This window comes from Orcinus orca, chromosome 3 (genome assembly GCF_937001465.1).
Source record: "Orcinus orca chromosome 3, mOrcOrc1.1, whole genome shotgun sequence".
In the NCBI taxonomy this organism is placed as follows: domain Eukaryota; kingdom Metazoa; phylum Chordata; class Mammalia; order Artiodactyla; family Delphinidae; genus Orcinus; species Orcinus orca.
Genome location: NC_064561.1, coordinates 176,184,619 through 176,201,187, shown reverse-complemented (window position 1 = coordinate 176,201,187; position 16,569 = coordinate 176,184,619). Strand labels below are relative to the sequence as shown.

The 16,569-nt window shown below is 49.3% G+C and overlaps 1 protein-coding gene across 1 annotated transcript in view; it reads right to left on the bottom strand.

The window, feature by feature from the left end:
- The window catches only part of DAP (death associated protein), a 61,960-nt gene extending 50,627 nt beyond the window's left edge, over positions 1 to 11,333 (bottom strand). Inside the window, exon 1 of the mRNA XM_004274486.4 lies at positions 11,103 to 11,333. Coding sequence (XP_004274534.1) covers positions 11,103 to 11,157 — 55 coding nt within the window. The 5' untranslated portion in view covers positions 11,158 to 11,333. The remainder of the gene's footprint in view (positions 1 to 11,102) is intronic.
- Between the last annotated feature and the right edge of the window lie 5,236 nt (positions 11,334 to 16,569).

Sequence of the window (16,569 nt, the reverse complement as noted above, 5' to 3'; positions counted from 1 at the left end):
TTCCCAAGTGTATTTCACCACAGAACTCCTCCCCCAGGTAATGCTGGTTATCATTCTTCAGGACTCTAGTGTTCCATGGGATAAAGTATGGAAATGCTGGCCTTATATCCAAAAAGCCAGCCCCACATGGCAGTCACCTGTGCGTGTTTTAGGGTCAGCAAGTCCCTCCATGTACTCAGCTATGTGGTCTTAGATTAGTCAGCCACTCAAAACCTCAATGCTTCATCTCCAGAAAGGGGTAAGAGCCACGTCCTAAGATGGAGAAGTTTAGATGAGAAGAGAGGCTGTTGAATCCTAACTCCCAAAGTGATGCTGTTTGGAGGTGGGGACTTTGGAAGGTGCTTAGGTCATGAGGGTGGAGCCCTCATGAATGGGATTAGTGCCCTTACAGAGACCCCAGAGAGCTCCCTTACCCTTTCTGCCAGGTGAGGACAGAGCATACAGCCGTCTGTGAACTAAGAAGCAGGACATCACCAGACACCGAATCTGCTGGTGTCCTGACCTTGGACTTCTGGCCTTCAGAACAGTGAGAATGTCTGTTGTTTATAAGCCACCCAGTCTGTGGTATTCAGTTATAGCAGCCCAAAGGGACGAAGATAGAGGTGCTCAGCAGCTTCCTGGCACTTGACAGAAAGTAGAGTGTATTAACGGAGCTCATTGGCCCCACGTTCGGGTGTGGGGCTCAGGGTATTCACCCTCCCTCCTCAGGATAGCCACTCTATGTTCCGCCACAGCCCTGCTCTGACCACACAGTACAACCAGCTTGCCACGCCACATCCTCCGGTGTTTCAAATTACGTTGGACCCTGCTGAATTATGAAAGCCCAGGACTGGTTTCTTTATGATGCTGCGGACAGGAAGGAGAATGTGAAACACCCTGAGGCTTATACACTTCGGGTTTATTAGTCTTCAATTTCCCTGGGAGGATTCAGGAAGCTAACAATGCCTGTTGCACGGCCAGCAGTACCCAGCTGCAGTCCATCGGAGGAAGGCAAAGCAGAGGGCATGTGAAATAAAGGACCGTGTTTAACGATGCGTCTGCTGGTCTGGTTTTGGAATGAGAATCTCCCATCACTTCTTTTCAGTGGGGAGGGGACATTTACTTTGTTAAAAAGGAAATATAACCCTGTCCGGTAATTCTCTCAAAAATCTGCTTTTATCCTGACCAATTTTTATTCCAATCATTTTTATTTTTCATTTCTAGAGCCTTTCCCCCCTCAAATCTGTCTGTTCTTTATTTGATAGTGCATTACTCATATCTCGTGTTTTTAATTCTTTTATGTATTTAATCATTTTAGGCATACTTGTCTTATGGTTGTATATCTAATGATTTTATTATCTGAGGTCCTCGGGAGGCGCATTCACTGTTCGTTTTTCTCTGATTCTGGCTCTTGTTTGGGGTGAGTGTGGGCCATGGGCTTGTCTTCAGTAAGCCTTTATCTGTGGGGATCCTCTGGGGTGTGGGGTGCAGGCAGCATCCCTTTGGAGAGTTGCTGTACACGCTTCTGTCAAACCTGGAAATCCTTTTTACATTAACTGAGAACAGGAATGGCCAAACTGTAAATTTGAACTCATTGCCCATGTAAAGGCAGGCCTGCAGTTTCAAATTCTCCAGGAGCCTGTTTGCCATCCAGAGGCCAGGCTGAAACATACCAGCTTCCCCACCACCCCACTGTGTTGCTGGACACAGTTTTTTTCCTGTACCTTTCTCCATGAGTTTGGCCTCTGAGCACCAGCTTTCAGCTGGGGTCTTGGGTTAAATGAGGCCATAGGGATGGGGCCCTAATCCAGTATGACTGGTGCTCTTATAAAAAGAGGAAGAGACACCAGGTCACTTCCTGCCTCACGTGGGCCCAAGGTTCAGGCTAACTGTTCTGAATTTAGCTACTTTTCTGGGTGTGATTCCTACAGATTTCCCTCACTTTGGGTTCAAATTAAAAAAATAAATAAATAAGAAAACAAAAATACCATTTGCAGGTGGCTTATCAAGATTGCCCAGGTTATGCAGCCTGCCAAACCTTAAGAAATGGAGACTGAAAATAAAATTCTGTAATATACTTAAGATAATTATCTACTCACTCTCTTGAAATATAAGATTATGAATGTTTTTGGCCAAAAGAGGAGGCTAGAAGAACTGTCCCACTAAATTTTTTAAAAATTCCTTTTCCTCTCCCATTTATCCCACCCTTATCCCATGCCCATGAGAAACTGATTAAAGGTGCTGTTATGAGCTGAACTGTGATCTCCCTAAATTCACAGGTTGGAGCCCTAGTCTCCAGAATTTCAGACCTGACTGGATTTGGAGACAGGGCCTCTAGAGAGGCAATTAAGTTAAAATTAGGCTGTTATGGGGGGGCCCTAATCTGATAGGACTGATGCTCTTATCAGAAGAGGAAGAGACACCAGGGAGGCGCGTGTTCAGAGGAAAGGCCACGTCAGGACGCAGTGAGAAGGTGGCCATCTGCAAGCCAAGGAGAGAGGCCTCAGGAGAAACGACACCTGCCAGCACCTTGATCTTGGACTTCTGGCCTCCAGAACGGTGAGAAAATAAATTTCTGTTGTTGAAACCACCCAGTCTGTGGTATTTTGTTATAGCAGCCTTAGCAAACTAATACAGACGCCCATTTAAAAATGATCTCTGAATCATTTCGACCTGGTAGACACAAAAGCCTTAAAACTATAAATCCCAGGTGTGTTCTATAAACTGGCTAACAGTAAAAAGAGTGTACAACTCACTACAAAAGGAATGGAGGATGAACATCAAGGTGACGTTCGAAATAATCACATCTCGGAAAGCTCGCAGGGAGCCTGTCCACTTCTCTGTTGACGTAAGTACACACGTCCAAAACCAGTCACCCCACATTAGCACTTCATTTAATCTAGTTTATAAAAACAATTAACTTCATCAATCTCTCACAGTATGTGTGGTGATTAATGCAGCAATAAAAAGTGGCAATAATAATAATAACTCAAGGCTGCGACAGATTCATTCTAACTTGCACGACTGCCAGAAAATACAACAGCACATATTTATCAAATGTTTTATTACTGTCTCTAGGACTCTTCGTTGGTAAAAAATGTAAAGGCAGAGCTTGTTCTGCAGAAATCTTTGCAGAATTCCTTGTGAATGTAAGTATTTTCCTGAGACATTAGTAAAAACAAAAACAACTCAGATTTTTTCTGTGGTGCTTGTTATTCAAATGTGAGCTTCAAATTTCAAGAATAACAAGCTGCGCAGTGGTTAAGAATCCACCTGCCAATGCAGGGGACGTGGGTTCACTCCCCAGTCCAGGAAGATCTGACATGCCGCGGAGCAACTAAGCCCGTGCACACTACTGAGCCTGCGCTCTAGAGCCCGCGAGCCACAACTACTGAGCCCATGTGCTGCAACTACTGAAGCCCGGGTGCCTAGAGCCCGTGCTCCTCAACGAAGAGTAGCCCTCGCTTGCTGCAACTAGAGAAAGCCGGTGTGCAGCAACGAAGACCCAAAGCAGCCATAAGTAAATAAATTTAAGGAGGGGGGAGAAAAGAATAACAAGCTTCCTCTTAACAGGAGTGCCAAGCTGAAGTTAAGGGCATGGATACTGGAGCTAGATCCCTGGGTTCAAATCCCAGTTCTGCCTCTGTGTGTGTGTGTGTGTGTGTGTGTGTGTGTGTGTGTGTGTGTGAGAGAGAGAGAGAGAGAGAGAGTGTGTGTGTGTGTGTGTGTGTGCGTGCGCGTGTGTGTGTTGGCAAGTTGCTGGCACTGTCTCAGGGTCCTGCCTGTGAAGAAAGGGTGGCAGTGCTCTCCCCGCAGGGGTTCTCTGAGGACTGAAAGTGAGCTCATGCAAAACACCTCCGCCAGGGCCTGGTTCCCATGAATGCTCAACTCTCAGCTCCTCTTAGGAGACGGGTTTTCACAACTAGCATCGAGCACTTAGAGAACCCTCCAATGTGCGAGTCCTTGGTGGTTTACCACCTCCTCCCCACAGCTTCCTCACGTGTAAAGTGGGGATGGCAGGACCGATGTACTGGGTTGCTGGGGAGTGAGTGACACACCCTGCAAAGTGCTCGCCCACCATGGGGCGCTCCACTGCCCTGGTCAGCTGACCACCTCCAGGACTGTCGTCAGTACCTCACCACACCTAAGTAAGTTCTGGTGACCTGCAGATCCTGGAGAACCTTCCACTCTTCATGCCGCCACATGCCAGGCCCTGTTGTAACCACTGGCCAGGCGCCCCCTTACCCCCTGACTTTCCAATCACCCTATGGTGTAGACCCCCCACCCCACAAGGAGGGGAAGCCAGTGGCCCCGGTCGCACAGGTAGCAAGCTTCTGACCCCGGCAGCCTGCACCCTTAATCACAACCCGCAGGCCTTGCCCTGCGTGAACATTCCAGGAAACAGAGCGACACTCCTCCTCAGAGAGACAAGAGTGATGGCCTATGGAGAGGGTCTAGGACAGGAAAGAAAGTATGTTTGATGTTGAAAGCTCTCTGCAGAGCAGCTTCCTTCCCAAGGAGCAAAGGGGGAAGAGGAAGCATCCTCCAGGTCAGACTTTGTCAGGTGGGTAAATATCGAGGAAGTAGCTGATGACATATCCCCCCGGGGCCGGGCATCCCCTCAGGCATCTGGGTGCCTGACTGTGAGATGGTCCCCGACAGCTGGCTCTGGGCCCACACTCAACAGCAGGCTAGGAAGACCCCCCAGCTGCACGCCGGGCAGGGGGATGAGAAGGGTGTCCCTAGATGGACAGTCAAAGCACCCTGCACCAGGGAGCAGCCCCAGCCCTGGCTGCCGTGCTGAGCAGGACTTGTGAGCGGATGCTTTCTTTGTTCTTGCCCAAGAAGAGCTACTGAAATGTGATTCAAAGGAAACCGAATCCACGCAAAAAAAAAAAAAGAGATGAAAGCCTCCGAGAACTGCTCCGGTGAGAACAAAAGAAAGCAAACCAGGAACACCCAGAGCTGCAGGTTACCCGAGAACGCGATCATCTCAGGAAAAGCAGCACTGTGGCAGGAAAGCAAAGTGGACACGGGACCAGACAGCCCCCGGGATGGGGGACAGTGGTGGGATCAGGGCAAAGGAATATGGTCCCTCTTGGTTAAGAGGAAGGGCTCCACCAGGAGAGGAGGCTCCTTGGCCAGCAGAAGAGCCACGCCCGTCTGGGGAGGCTGGTGGCCCTGAGGTGGGGAGCCCTGTGAAGGGAGAGTGGAGGATGAAGGGTGAAAGGCAGTGAGTCACGGGGACCCCGGGAGCCCCGGCACCCCTCACCCCCGAGGCCAAGTGCAATTCCCCCCACGGGAGCTTTCCGGCCTGAGGCAGCGGGCGAACGTGATGCTTGCGCTAGAAAGCGTGTCCCAGATAAATTGCTGAACCTGCAGCCCTGACGGGTTCCTCTCTAAGAAAACTGAAGACCAAACAAGGGAAACTGCTATTCTGCGCTCAGAGCCGGAAGGTGTTATGGTGGGAAGGCCCTTCAACAACACGGCAGCAACCCTGCTCACCCCGCAGGAGAGGAGACGTGGCATTCAGAGGCGTGGAGCGTGCGGCAGGGCCATGGGGCTGTGGACCGGGACTGGACAGGCCAACCCGTCTTCCACGCAGGGCCCGCTCCATCCCCTGACAGGCCGCCCCAGAGGGCAGAGTGCGTGGTGAGCAGGCCAAGACAAGGACCAGCCGGACGGAGACCGGGCCAAACCCGAGGAGGGTGTGGGCAGCCGCAGGGGAAAACCTTGCATTCAGGGCACGGATTTCAGAAAGTCCACGGAGAAGTAGCCTCCCTGCCTGGAGGTACTTGGCGACAGGCAGGGAGGCAGCGTTCATCAACCCTAACCCCAGCCTCCCTTGCAGCTGGGCTGGGGCCATTTACCTGGGTCGTGGCCCTAATACAGCAAAAAGAGGCAGAGTAATGAGCCCTCCCCAGATGGCCACGCCCTAGTCCCTGGAGCCCGTTTACGTGTTGGGCCGCATGGCAAAGGGGAAGGAATGTCGCAGATGGAACTGAGGTTGTGGATGGCCTCTGGAAGCTGGAAGAGGCAAGAAAATGGATTCTCCCCTAGAGCTTCCAGAAGGAAGCTGCAAACACCGTGATTTCTGCCCAGTGAGACCCATTTTGCATGTCTCACCTCCAGAACTGGAAGATAATACAGTTGTGCTGTTTTAAGCCATTAAATGTATGGCGCTTTGCTACAGTGGCCACAGGAAACTAACGCAGTGACACGTGCCGCTCCCAGGCCGAAGCACCACAAGGCCCCGGCACCACGGCCCGCACTCAGTCCCCTCCGCAGAGGCGGAGTCGCTGGGCAGGAGGGACCTGGGCCTCTGCATTTCTCCTGGTAGGAGGGCCACCGGGAGAGAGATACACCTTGACCTGCTCAGCCACTGAGATTTGGGGCCATTTGTTACAATTAGTGAGTACAATATAAAACTGTAACTACCACAGTACTTTATACAAAAGTGAATAGTCCCTATCCAAACAAAAGAATTCCTGAAGCTGGGAAGGGGAAACTACTCACAAAACCAAGCAAGAGTGCACAGGCATCATCTGGAATAAACAGAAAGAGGAGGACGCATCTGTCCCCCAAAGTCCTAGAGCACAGAGGGGAAACTGAAAACACGTCTTAGAGGTGCTCGGTCCACCCTGACAGGAAGCTTTTTTAAAAAAGGCAGTGACTTTCAACAAAATAAATTTTTTTAAAAAAGGCTCAGATTATAATTAAAATATTATTATCAAAAAAAATGCAGTGACTAAAAGGGTCTCTCCTTTTTTTTTTGACATGTCAGGAGCAAAGGCAGACCCCTCTCCTGTATCTTCAAGTGTTGATCAGTGACTGGGTGACATAGGTGTGCTTAGCACACCTGCTGATTGCACAGTTAATACACTAAAAACCAAATCAGTCTTGCCTTTCTAGCAACAGAGTGGCCGCGATAATATGAAAACCCCCGACGGAGATAATTCAAGGAGAAGTATCACCCACAACCCTTTAAATGCATCCTGACTGATTAAGAGAACAGAGAACTGAATTATTTTGAAGTTACTAAAGAAAAGCAAAGTGGTCTCTTTTCCCATTTTACTTTAATAAATCCATTTGACTCAGTTCTAGAAGGGACATAAATTCTACTCTTGAAAGAAAACCATACGTAAAATTAGTAACGCTCCAAGCTATCCTGTATTAGATTTATGAGAACTTTCCTGACATACGGTTTTGGCTCCCCTTGGAAATGGGGGGGAACAGGGCCAGCAAAACGTATTTAACAAAGAGACGTTATCCTCGTCGCCACCACAAACTCATGGAAACCTGCTGGAGTAATAGTGGGGCTTGGCGTCACGTCCCCCCTTCTGCCGGCAATCAGAGCGCTGCCGCTCGATGAAACAGAACCTCACTCACTTTGCTAATCTGCATTTGCAAGAACTCCCATAAAACAAGCAGTCTCACCCGTGTCTCCGCAGGTATCTGTGGCCGAGGGCGGTGGCAAGGTCTCAAATCGTGAAGACTTGGTTACTTTTCCAGAGGACCCGGCCCCCAGCGCACTGCAGGACACAATGCAGTGCCAGCCACCACTCAGTGGGTGGACTTTGTATTTATTAGCCTAGCACCTTTCTCCCAGGCTCCTCAGAAGCCTCATTAATCTCACACCTTGGGAGGAGGCCCCTGGCAAGTGATGGAGCCCCCTGTCGAGAAGGGCTGCCGGTTCAAGGCTTGGGGTGTCGGCAATACTGCAGAGGGTGTTGTCCTCCGTATCCCAACTGTAAGGTGACTGCTAGTTAAATGAGCTCATGAGTACCAAGCAATTAGAATTGGGCTGGTGAAGGGGAGCAGAGCATGCCACCCCAAAACATGGCTCTTCGCCATAAGTATGATTTTGAGCTGATTAAGAAATAGCACAGGGCTTCCCTGGTGGCGCAGTGGTTGAGAGTCCGCCTGCCGATGCGGGAGGCGCGGGTTCGTGCCCCGGTTCGGGAAGATCCCACATGCCGCAGAGCGGCTGGGCCCGTGAGCCATGGCCGCTGAGCCTGCGCGTCCGGAGCCTGTGCTCCGCAACGGGAGAGGCCACAGCAGTGAGAGGCCCGCGTACCGCAAAAAAAAAAAAAAAAAAAAAAGAAACGGCACACAAGGAAAGCCGTATACCGAGAAGTCACCCTTGTTAGGAACATTTACATTTATAAGGGAAATCTCCACTTGTAAGTGTCTCTCTCTCTGTACCAGGAAGAAAAGGATGACTAAATTATAGGAGAATCTTAACATCTGCATAACCGTCTTCCTTCCACTGGTGCATTTCCTGGTTCCCTCCCATAACGGGGGCCTCCCCTTCTCCCTGGCATTTTTCATCTTTACTATTTAAGGTGGTGGTTGGGAGTGACTCATTTTTCTTTAGTATCTCCCATGTATACAGGAGATATACATATTATTAAACTTCTGTTTTTCTCTTGTTAATCTGTCCTTTATCTTAAGGGGGATCTCAGCTAAGAACCTAGAAGGGTAAAGGGAAAATTCTTCTTCTTCCCCTATACCCCCACGCATTGTAACGCTCAGCAAATGTTAGTTATAGTTTCCGCTGTGATGCTGCTGCCGAAGCTGGCTGACAGTCCAACCTGCACCCCCAGTACCCGCTGGAGACAGCTCAGCGGCGGAGGGAAGTTGTGGGCTGCACATGCTACGGAGGAAGGGAGAGGCAGTAAGAGGCTCCGGAGAAACTCGGGAGCTATTTATTGAGTATTCTGAACCAGGCATTGCGCATCAATGGGTAGCCCTGGAAGCAAGAAGAACAGGCGGACAGGTGGAGGCTATGGGGATGCACAGGAGCGCCCCCGGTTCAGACAGCAATAATGGGAAAACACAAAAGAAAAAGAAGAGAGTCATGGAGGAGAGTTTTATTGTTTTCAATTGCAGAGTTAAGCACAAGCTCTTGTTATCCAGCTTAAGCCCTTAATGAAAGTTTTCCCAGTGTTTTTAAGGCTGTTATTTTGATTTATGAACTGGGCTCTCGGCTGTACTTGATGATTATCCTTTATTATAGTGGTTGCCTTTTTTTTTTTTTTTTTAACATCTAATCTGCAGAACTGTCTAACCTCTGATCATACCGGAGTAAACAAGGCCTCCCAGAACTTTCTGCCAAAACAGCCTTCCAACCAGGGGCCTCTGTACCACAGGGAGAAAAAGCACCTGAGCGGTACTACCTGGCAGGCAATATACCACAAGGGACGAAAGGTCTCTTTCTAACCTGCACCCCTGGCCAAGTGTGACCGGCCTTGGGAAATGCAGGATGACAATGACAGCTTCCTTAGCAGCTCCTGCTGGAAGGGGGTCTCAAAGGCTTAAGGGACCCGCCCTGAAGTCACTTGAGGAGTTTACCTGTGGGACTAACTGCCCCTGGGCTCCAATCTTGATGGATGGCGACAGGAACAGCACAAAGGCAGCCCTGCCCTGCTACTTTCTCAGGGACCATCTGGCCCGAACCTCCCATTTCATGGATTAGGAAAACTGAACCCTAGAGAAGTGACAGGCCTCAAAACTTAAAACCCAAGTGCACTGCTACAGCAGCACAAATACACTGGGTCCCCTCTTCTTGGGCATAAATAAGATGTTTAACTTGTAACTCACACAACCTAGCTGTTTACAATTCAAAGAAAATCAGAGTCCTTCATGAAGTTTCTCCCAGGGAGTTAATATAGACAGTTTATACCTCTGATCTTAAAACTCTCCATATGGCTCTCTCTATATGTAATTTCATTACCGCTACTTTGCTTTGGTATCGTTCCAACACATACATCTAATGCCACTCATCGCCCGGGGACAGGGGAGCCCTGTGCAGACTGCTCCTGTGTGGTCCATGGCCACGAGTGTAAATGAAGGTGTTCCCTCCTGCCGTGCTGCCCAGGTCATCAGGCAGGAATGATGGACATGAACCCGCAGCAGCAGGAATTAAACGTCAGAATTATGATTAAAGGAAATGCCTTTGAAGTTCTTTTCTAATTTTAAACTAATTCAACACAGAGACCCCCAAAGTCTATTTTCCATTACAGTGGAACTATTTTCTAAAATCCCATGCTCTTACATCCCCACGCATTGGTTAGCCATTTTTCTTTCCTAGTGCCAGTCAGTCTTCTTGTTGTTCAGAGCTTGCTTCACTAGTGAAAAGCATTCCCTACTCTGGAATGCAACATATGTAAAGAACTTCTCTATTCACCGTGTTGAGGCAGAGAATTAGTGCCCTATAGTGGGGGGCGGCAGACAGAAATTAGGGGAATCTTTCCTCTAACAAGAAGATGGCACAAATGTTCCATAAAAAGCAGCCATGTTTGGCTAAGGCTTCTGTTATTAGCAAACTGAGTTGATACTTTAACTAACGTGTGCAACTAAGACCCTAAAACCCCACACACTGAAATGACTCGTATCCTGGGACCCAATCACCTTTGATTCCCTCCCAGTGTCCTTCCACACGGATCGATCGTCATTCCAAAGGAGAGGAGAAAAAGCAATCCACCAGTTTGGGCAGATTCGAAAGAGCAAACAGGAACTGGGCTCAGAAAGGGGAAGAGACGGTTTGAACATGAAGGTTGGTTAGAGACTCATTTGCTAAGAAAGATGACTCTTTCCTGCATTTAACCTCCTTGGCTCGGAAGTTTAGGATGTGCAAAAGCAAAAAGCAAAAAACAAAACCACTTCTGAGGAAAAGCAGAATGCGACAGAAACTGGAGGGGAAAAAAGTCATATTGAGTGATTAATGATAAAAATGATTTCCGCTCCTTTGGTTCTTTTGTAATGCTGTCAGCCTACGATTTATCATCATGACGTTAAAAACACTGATTTGTCGTTGTTTCGGCTACTCGTTTTTCTAAAACATCTGCTCCAAACTTCTAGGAGCAAGTTGTGCATCTGGGCTTGTTCAAGTCACTCTAATTTGCATGCAACTCGCACAGGCTTGCGATGTTTCGCATAAAGAAACACGTCTCACCAACGCGGGGCTGAGTTTAACTTAGACCCCACGAGCGGACACGTCCCAGGCTGGCCGGCTGCCTCCCCCGCCCGGCGCCCCGCTCCGCGCTCCGCGCCCCGTGCCCGCGGGTTCGAGCCCGCCCTCCGGGCCCGCGAGAGGAGAGAAAGTAGGAACGAGTCAGTACCGGCGGGCGGGTGTCCAGCTTTCGTCTCTAGCTTCCCCTCGGGAGGCGAAGACATGGTGCGACCGGGTTTCAGAGGGACCTGGACGGCGGTCGTCGAATGCTCGCGGGCCTGGAGAGAAGTGCGCGCGAGCTTTAGCGCCGGGAGCGAGGGAGGCGCGTGCGTGGGGCGGCGGGGCCGCGCGCGAGCGGACCGACCGCGGCCGCCTCGAGGGGGCGCGGCCGCTGCGCGCCTACGTGGCGCGGCCCCGCCAGCCCGCGGCTGCGCGGTGGCGTCACTGCCCCCTCCCCGCCCCGCCCCGCCCCGCCCGCCGACTCCCGCCCGCTCCCGCCGGCTCCCGCGCGCCCCGGGTACTGAGCATGCGCAGTCGGCGGCGCCACGTTGGAAGCCTCGGCCGAGGGCGGAGGAGGTAGAAGGGGAGCGGGGGCGGGGTGTTGACGGTTAGAAGAGGCGGGCGTTGGTGCTGGCGGGCACAGTCGCCCGAGGTTGAAGAGCGCCCAGCAGGAGGGTGGCACCCACGTGCACGGTGCTCCACTAACCCTCCAGATAGACGGTGGTGGGGAAACAGCTTCAACAGTGGGGCACCCAGGGGTGCTGTGAGCCGTCGGGGAACCGGACCGTCTGCCAGATGGCCTCACCGGGCTCACGCTCGGAGCGACCGGTGAAGTGCGGAAATGAGACCCCAGGTGGGACCGACCGGGGGCCCAAGAATAGCAGGGATTTGTTAAAAGATGCTGCAAATGGGAGAGCCTCCTCCCCGCCCCACTCCGGGGGAGAAAGGCAGAGCTGTGAAGCCTGGAAACCTGGACAGAGGTCTTGCAAGGTTGCGTCTGTGTCCCCTGTCTCTGCCGTCTTCATGTTGCGTTTGGTCTTGATTCTGTCCAAAGCTGACCCATTGGTCTTGTGCCTCGGATTGCAACCTTCTCGCCTTCTCAAGCGCTTTGTAACTGCAGGTATCCTCTACGGACCATCAGTCCCGCCTTGCTAAATTAGCGTTCAGACATGTCCAGTGTCTTTAGAAAAGGAAACACCATCGGCTCTCTTGGCTGTATGTCTCCCTTTGACAGCACAGCTGCTCGAAGAGCATCTCAACACCCCCACCCCCACCCCCGTCTCCTCAACCCAGTCCAGTCCATCTGGTTGCCATCAGCGCCCCAAAGGCTGCCGCCAGCCAGGAAAGTCCTTTTATCATGGTCACTCGTGACCTCCACGCTGCCCAATCCAGTGTTCACTCTTCCGTTCTCATCCTCCTTGACCTGTCAGCAGCGCTTGACCTAGCTGACCGTCCCCTTCCTCCTTAGCTTCAGGGTTGCCACATCGTGGCGCTGACATCCAGTGCTTGGGCTGGGGGCTTGGCTGCTAACTCTCAGTTGGGTTGGTTGGCTCCTCTTCTAGGTTTCTGAACACTTGAGTCTCTCAAGGCTCAACATCAGCCCTCTTCCGTGTATAGACTTGGCTTCAGTGGTCACATGAGGCCCACTATCATCCACATGTGTATGGACCCCAAATCTGCAAACCCATCTCTCTATGCCTGCCTCTCCATTAAGCTCCAGACTCACATTCCACTGCGCCCTTGACCTCCCTTACCCAGATGTCTAACTCAGCGCTGCCCAGCTCTTTGCATCAGGGCACACAGAGAAATGCACATACTCTACGTTGATCTGGGACTTTCCCCCGACGTTTCAGTAACACTACCAGCGGGACAGCTGTTGGCCAGGCAGCAGTCGTGATATAGTTGTCTTTGTCTTGCATTCATATCAAAACTTGCAGACAGGTGTCAGCAGCTTAGAAGAAAATACGAAATCAGTAGTGGAACACTCTTAGGAGATGCTCCATCACTAACACTATTCATAGAACAGAGTGAGGAAATCCACAGACACTGATGGTTTGATTCTAAATAGAAGGAAGCTTTGAGGATACCTAACCAAACTAATTGTATGAATATTTTCTTCTTTATGTGTGTTCAAGAGTGCTATATGGTTAAAAACTCATGCCTTAAGTCTAAAAGCACCATTTCTAAGAAGTATGAAATAAAAATTCTAGGTTAGAAAACATTGTGTTATAGTTTAGTTTGCAGCGTTGTTTCCTCTTAGTGGTACCTAAAGTCATATGTCAAGAGCGATGGCATCTTCAATTCAATGACCCATGGTATTGCTAGGGAACCCTGGGGGTAAAAGAAGGAGCATGCTGAGGAAGGAATTAAGCTACCCAAGGGCTCTGGAGGCTCCGGTCACCACTGGGCTGCACCAAGGCCTGAGAGGATCCATATCTTTGCCCGAGGCCTGTTCTGAGACCACACTGATCAAGACCCTCTAGTGTTAACAGCCTTGCCTAGTTTTACATGTGGAAGCAGAACTCCTGACTCACCCACCTACCCATAGATACCTTCCCATCTAGAGTAGAATCCAAACTAGAGTACCTGCCTAATCCATAGCGTTCCTACTGAAGAAAATACGGTTGTTTAAGGAATTTAGCTTGAAAAAGAAACACCCATATTTCCCAGCCTCCCTTACAGCTAGGGGTGGCCAAGAGGCAGTTCTGGCCATTGAAAAGTAAGTGGAAGTTGACTGGGGTTTTCTGGGGAAGTTTCTGCATTCTTGATATGAGGACCACCCTTCTTCCTGGTGACTTCATTGTTCACACCGCCTTGAATTCAGACAGAAGGTGGAAGGCAGAGCAACTGTATCGCAACCACGAGGCAACCAAAGGCATGAAAGCCGTATGCTAAAGGTGGCGCAACAGGAAGACGAAAGGAAGCTGGACTTTGAGGTTCTGTGATGTCTCTGCAGGGCAGTGGACCCCGCCTCCAGACTGTTTTGTTGTGTGGAAAACAAACCCCTAGTAGATGCAGTCCCTGTGGTTGGTGTCTTTACATGCAGCCAAATGCAACCCCTACCAGGCCCTGGGTGATGGGGGCCCTGCCTGCTTCTAGGAGCTCATCTCTCACAGCTCCTCTGGCCACACTGGCCTTTCTGATGCTCCTCAGATGTGACAAACCAACCCTTCCCTTTGGGCCTTAGCATCAGCTGTTCCCTCCACCTGGGACCGTCTCCCCCAGATTCGTGCATGGCTAACTCCTTGGCATTCTGGAATCAGCTTTTGAAAGGGCCTATTCCTGACCACCAGATCTGAAGAAGGCAGTCCAGGCACTCGACTCTCATAACTTTGTCTTCATCGTCATCCATCAGTATCTCCCTGGGCATTACTGTCTTTCTCCTCTGACTTGCACGGTCGACTGGCAGCCCACTGAGGAGAGAGATCTTGTCCATCTTTGCTCACTGTATTTCTACCACCCAGAACCGCGGTGGGTACAGAAGAAGCATTTGATAGATATTATCCCGCATAATTCTGGAGCATAGATACATTTAGTTTCTCACAACTGTTACGTAAATGAAGAACAGCAAATGAGGTCTACACAGAGAATGAAAAATATACACAGTATGTATTATAGATAATTAATACAGATTGGCCACTAATACATTAATACAGATGACCACTAATGTTTCCTGATACTTACTTTCACTCACAAGTATATTCGTGCGTGTGTGTGTGTGTGTGTGTGTGTGTGTGTGTGTGTCCAGCCCCACAAGTCCTAGTTGCTGAGGATATATGTCAGACACCACCCTTTGGAAGCTTTTTATGTGGACATGCACATTCCATAGATATTATTAGAATTCTGAGTGAATAATCTTATAAGCTCACTATAACTCTGGGAGTAAGGCAGGTTGACCCATTTTTACCAAGAAAGACAAAAGCAAACAGACAAAAAGGGGAAGAAAGGATGGTTGAACTTATGTGGGACACAACCCTGTTGAGCGCATACTGGAACCAGAAGCCAGGTCTTTAAGCCCCAATCCCATATCTCCCCACCGTTGGCTGCCTTCTAGAGTTGAGTTTTGGGAGCTGTTTCCCCTTCTTCTCTAAGCAGGCTCTTTTGTAATCCCAAGTGGTGCTGGAAAAAATGGCACTGAGTCTAAGACACTACTTAATGCGAATGCTGTAAACACTGGAAAAAGTATTCAAAGAAGAAACAGAAAATGCAGATTCTCTTCTCCATGTGTATATTTTGGAACCTTGACTATGTCACTGAAACATTCTGAGTCTCGGTTTCTCATCTGCAAGTTGGAGATGTGAACACTGACCTCCCGCAGGACTGGTGTGAGAATCCAGGGCCGTCTCAGTGCCGCCTGCAAGCCCGTATAGCTCAGCATTGTCCCGTCTGCTCTCCATAAGATCCTGAGACATGAGGGCTTCTCTGCCCTCCTTTTCGGAGGAACCGAGCTTGCGAAAGGCCAAGCACAGGAGTCGATAGCTAATGTGGGGAAACCCGGGAGAGCCCGCTCTCACCACCATCCTGGTTGCACGTTTGGAAGTGCTTCGTAAACCATAATATACTACAGAATATACTGCTATTATTGCAGACAGAGTTTTCGTTAGCATTCATGAAATACAAGAATTGTTCCACGGTGTATTAAAATAACCCCGCCTATCAATCAGTTTGATGAACATTGCTTTCTTATTCCCAGCTGGCCCATATGTTCTGTCTCCTTGTGCTGTTGTCTGATGGATGAGAATTCTTATTCACTTCACAGGATTTCTCTTCCATTGTTGATATTGCTGGGAAGGGGAGGGCAGCAGCCATTCTCAACTTTGCTTTGTAACATCCAGGATGTTTCTCACTGTATTATGTTATGGGGGTTTTAAATAACGGTTGTTTAAATATAATTTCTTTGACACCCACAAGTACACATACAATACTTGAAGAAGATAGGCATGTCCCAAAATACAAATGATGGACTACCCCTGTCTCTGTCTGTGTCTCTGTTTCTGTCTTTGTCTCTCTCTCATGTACACATACACACACACATGGGGAATCCTCCAGGGTTTCACTGGGCTCCAACTTGTCAGTCAGTCACAGGGTAACTGAGAAACATTTTGAGGCATTTTGCAAAAGTGATTCAACAGCTGGTGAAGGACGTGGAGGTCACTTTTCATCACATCTGAGGTCATCCTTTAGCTAAGGATATTTGAAGGAAAAAATAACCAGCCTGGATCTCAGCAAAATATTCCTCTTATCTTTATTTGGAAGTTAGAAAACAGAAACTGCAAAAATGATGGGAGTGCTACAACCATGAATACTGATTTCCCACAGAATTGCAAATGCTATGTAAGTTATTTATGAAAAATGTGTTTTAGCAGAGAAATGGGGGTGGAGGGTAGGGATCATTTTATTTCTGGCTCTTTCACTGAGTCATTGTTTGACCTTGCGCAAGTTACTTCCACATTCTGTGATCATAGTTCCATAGTAGAGGCAGTAATACCCATCTTACACAAGGATTCAAATAGTTATTCAATATTATGTCTTAGCATTTATCTCCCTGTATAAAATTTCTTGCAGGGGTATACGAATTGCTATAAGTACAAAAAATAAACATGACAAAGACATCAAGAATAAAGAGGCTTTCGAAG